The sequence below is a fragment of the Microtus ochrogaster genome, linkage group LG2, assembly GCF_000317375.1.
Source record: "Microtus ochrogaster isolate Prairie Vole_2 linkage group LG2, MicOch1.0, whole genome shotgun sequence".
Lineage (NCBI taxonomy): Eukaryota > Metazoa > Chordata > Mammalia > Rodentia > Cricetidae > Microtus > Microtus ochrogaster.
This window is the reverse complement of record NC_022028.1, coordinates 52,553,319-52,556,227: the sequence shown is the minus strand read 5'-3', so window position 1 is coordinate 52,556,227 and position 2,909 is coordinate 52,553,319. Positions and strand designations below refer to the sequence as shown.

Sequence of the window (2,909 nt, the reverse complement as noted above, 5' to 3'; positions counted from 1 at the left end):
AAAAAAAAAAAAAAAAAAAAATAGACAGCCAGGCTGGTCTAGAGTTCTAAGACAGACAGACAGGGCTACGTACGAAAATCCTGTCTCAAAACACAAAAACACAAAAAGGTAAATGCTGAGAACTTCACTTGAATACAAAAACAAGAGAATATGTTAGACAATGGGAAGTGAGTTTAGAGATGAATACAGGACAAGTATTCACTTAGCCCAGACTGACAGAACTCACAGAAATCTGCCTGCCTCTGCCTCCTGAGTGCTGGGATTAAGTGTACCATCACACCTGGCTTCCTATAAATTCTTTATTCATAACCCAGTGTCTAGTCTGAAAAAAGTTCCATGGGTAGGAAATTATACTCAACCAACCAAAGCTATCCTGGCACACACTCCGTAGACCAGGCTGGCCTAAAACTCAGAGATCTGGCTGCCTCTGCCCCTAAGTCCTGGGATTAAAGGTGTGCACCACTACCATCTGGCTTGGGGAGTGGGTTCTTAAATTACTTTTTCTTAGCCACAGTGCCTCACCTGTTCCTCACTTTTCACAAACCCCAAAACAATCTTAGATGGCACATACCCCTCGAGCATATAAAATTAAGTGGGTTTTGTAGTCAGAATAACTGTAATAATAAACACTGACAGCACTAAAAACTGAGCTGGGCCTGACAACTCACATCTGTAATCCCAGCATGTTTGAGGCTAGCCCGGACTACAGTGGAGGTTCTGCTTCCAACAAACCAAAACCAGTAAGTGAACTAAAAACCGACTTCAGTATTTCAATGGTCAATCAAGAGAAACTGGGGAAAATAAAGTTCTTTTCCTAACGAACTGGCAACAACACACCAAGCTTCCCAGTGTAAATAAAAGAGGAAAAAGAGCTGGGAGGGAGGAAGCAGGCAGGCCAAAGACCTCAACACAAGGCTAGCACTTTCAGAAGCCCCGCTAGAGAGAGATGATCCCTTCTCACTTTGGTCAACGACCTGTCACTCTGTTTCAGTCATCAGCTGATGGTCACAATATTTTGTTGTTTGAGACAGGGTCTCAATGTGCACTGGTTGTCCCGGAACTGGCTATGTAGACCAGGCTGGCTTCAACTCACAGAGATCTGCCGCTCTGTCTCCAGGGTGCAGGGACTATAAGTAAGGGTGTATATCCACCAAACTCAGCTAGCTGGTGCCCAGAAAGCAAGCTACAATCCTTACATCAGATCTTCAGGATCTAAGGTAAAAGCGGAGGAGGTGGTGATGGCTCGGCAGGTAAAAATGCACACTGTTCTTGCAGAGGGCCTTAGGGGAGTTTCCAGTACCCACTACTAGCAGCTCACAATTCCTATAACTCCAGCCCAAATGTACCTGATGCCTCTGACTTCTAAAAGAACCTACACACACATGCACATACTAACACATAATTACAAAAATAATAAAGATAAACCTCTAAATTTTTTAAGATACAGCAGAACTTGCAAGTGCTTATTTGACTCTAAAGACTGTATCCTGCATTCAATGCCTCCAAGTGTACTAAACCCTAAAAATTCAGCCCCAGACCAATAAAAAAAAACATACAGTCCACCCACGTTTCTCATCTACACATAAGCATGGGATCATGGAGAAGGGGGCTAGGCAAGGGGATAAAAATCTAAGTTTACAACGTCTTTTCAGGCATTGCTTGAGGCATTTGGTGAACATGGAAATAAATGGGAGTTTATTTGAGGGATGCTAAAAGAAACAAGAATCCACAAGTCAGGACACCATATGCCCAACACGGGGCAAAGGGCATGCACCTCCTTTTCACCCAAATCCCGATTACTTGCTTCACCTGGGAGCCTTTCAAAGGCAGTCTAATGGTCTCCAGTTCCTCCCTCACCCCAAGTGAACTCAACAATCCCTACCTGGAGACCAGGGCAAAGTCTTATCAGAAACAGCAAGTGTTGCTGTCAGAGCCAAGAAACACGTCGCTACCATACGATAGTCTTCTGCCCCGCTTCAGTCTGTACAAACCAACAAGGCAAAACACTTGGTCCCCAGCCTAAGTTACCGTCCTCCATTTTTCCAATGGCTTGGTCAAAGAAGCAGGTCTTCCCTCTACTCCGGGCGCTCGGCAGGTTTGTCAAAGTTCCCAAGGCCAGCCAACCCCAGCTAGGTTCCCGCCCCCAAGCTCGGCTCCTTTCCACCACTTTCGGAACTTTGCCTAGGTCTTGCCCCGGGTCTGACACTCAGGTCCTCCATGAGATCTCCGGTCTCCCTGGCACGACTCCACTTTTCTCAACGCACTAAGCTGACGGTCACTTGCGTGTGCTCCCCCCGCTCCGAAAAAGTTGTTTCCCCCTTATCTCTCCTCAGACGGGCACCACACGACCCGAGATCTCTCCCGTGCCGAGGCCAGGTTAGACCTCTGCACCTAACATACTCCCTCGAGTTCCCTCACGGTCCTGTCATCCCCAGTTCTCAACACCTATGTAAAAAAAAAATACTCCACAATGCTCGTTTCCTGTGCTTTTCACTCCCAGACCACACGCTTTTCGTCCCAGGTCCACCGACTTGGCTTCGATCCCACCACTTCTCCCCTCTCCCCACGTCCGTCAGGCCCGGACTCCCCTGCCACCTCCCGGCCTGGGCCCTGCCCTGTCCTGTCCCGCCAGCGGGTTCGGGTGTTCCTTCCCTAGGGGCTGGCTCCGCGTGGGGCCGGCTCACCAGTTGGTCATGTCCAGGAAGAAGGCGCAGCCGGCCGGGTTGAGCTGGAAGCCGAGGAGTCGCTGGAACTCGGAGATGAGCACGTCCTTGTCGGTGGTGCCCAGGCAGCTGAACTTCTGCATGAGCTCGGGGTCCAGGTCCACGTCCATGCCCTCCATGGCGGGGGGCCCGGACGCCAAGCTCCCTTCTCCCCGGCCTGCTTCCCCACGGGCGGCCGCCGCGCCC

The 2,909-nt window shown here is 49.6% G+C and overlaps 1 protein-coding gene across 3 annotated transcripts in view; it reads right to left on the bottom strand.

The window, feature by feature from the left end:
• LG2H6orf106 (linkage group 2 C6orf106 homolog) overlaps positions 1-2,903 on the bottom strand; it is a 65,375-nt gene extending 62,472 nt beyond the window's left edge. For all 3 annotated transcript variants that reach the window (XM_005360372.1, XM_005360373.1, XM_026785445.1), the window contains exon 1: positions 2,685-2,903. In XM_005360372.1, the coding sequence (XP_005360429.1) occupies positions 2,685-2,842 (158 nt within the window). In that variant the 5' untranslated portion in view covers positions 2,843-2,903. The remainder of the gene's footprint in view (positions 1-2,684) is intronic.
• Between the last annotated feature and the right edge of the window lie 6 nt (positions 2,904-2,909).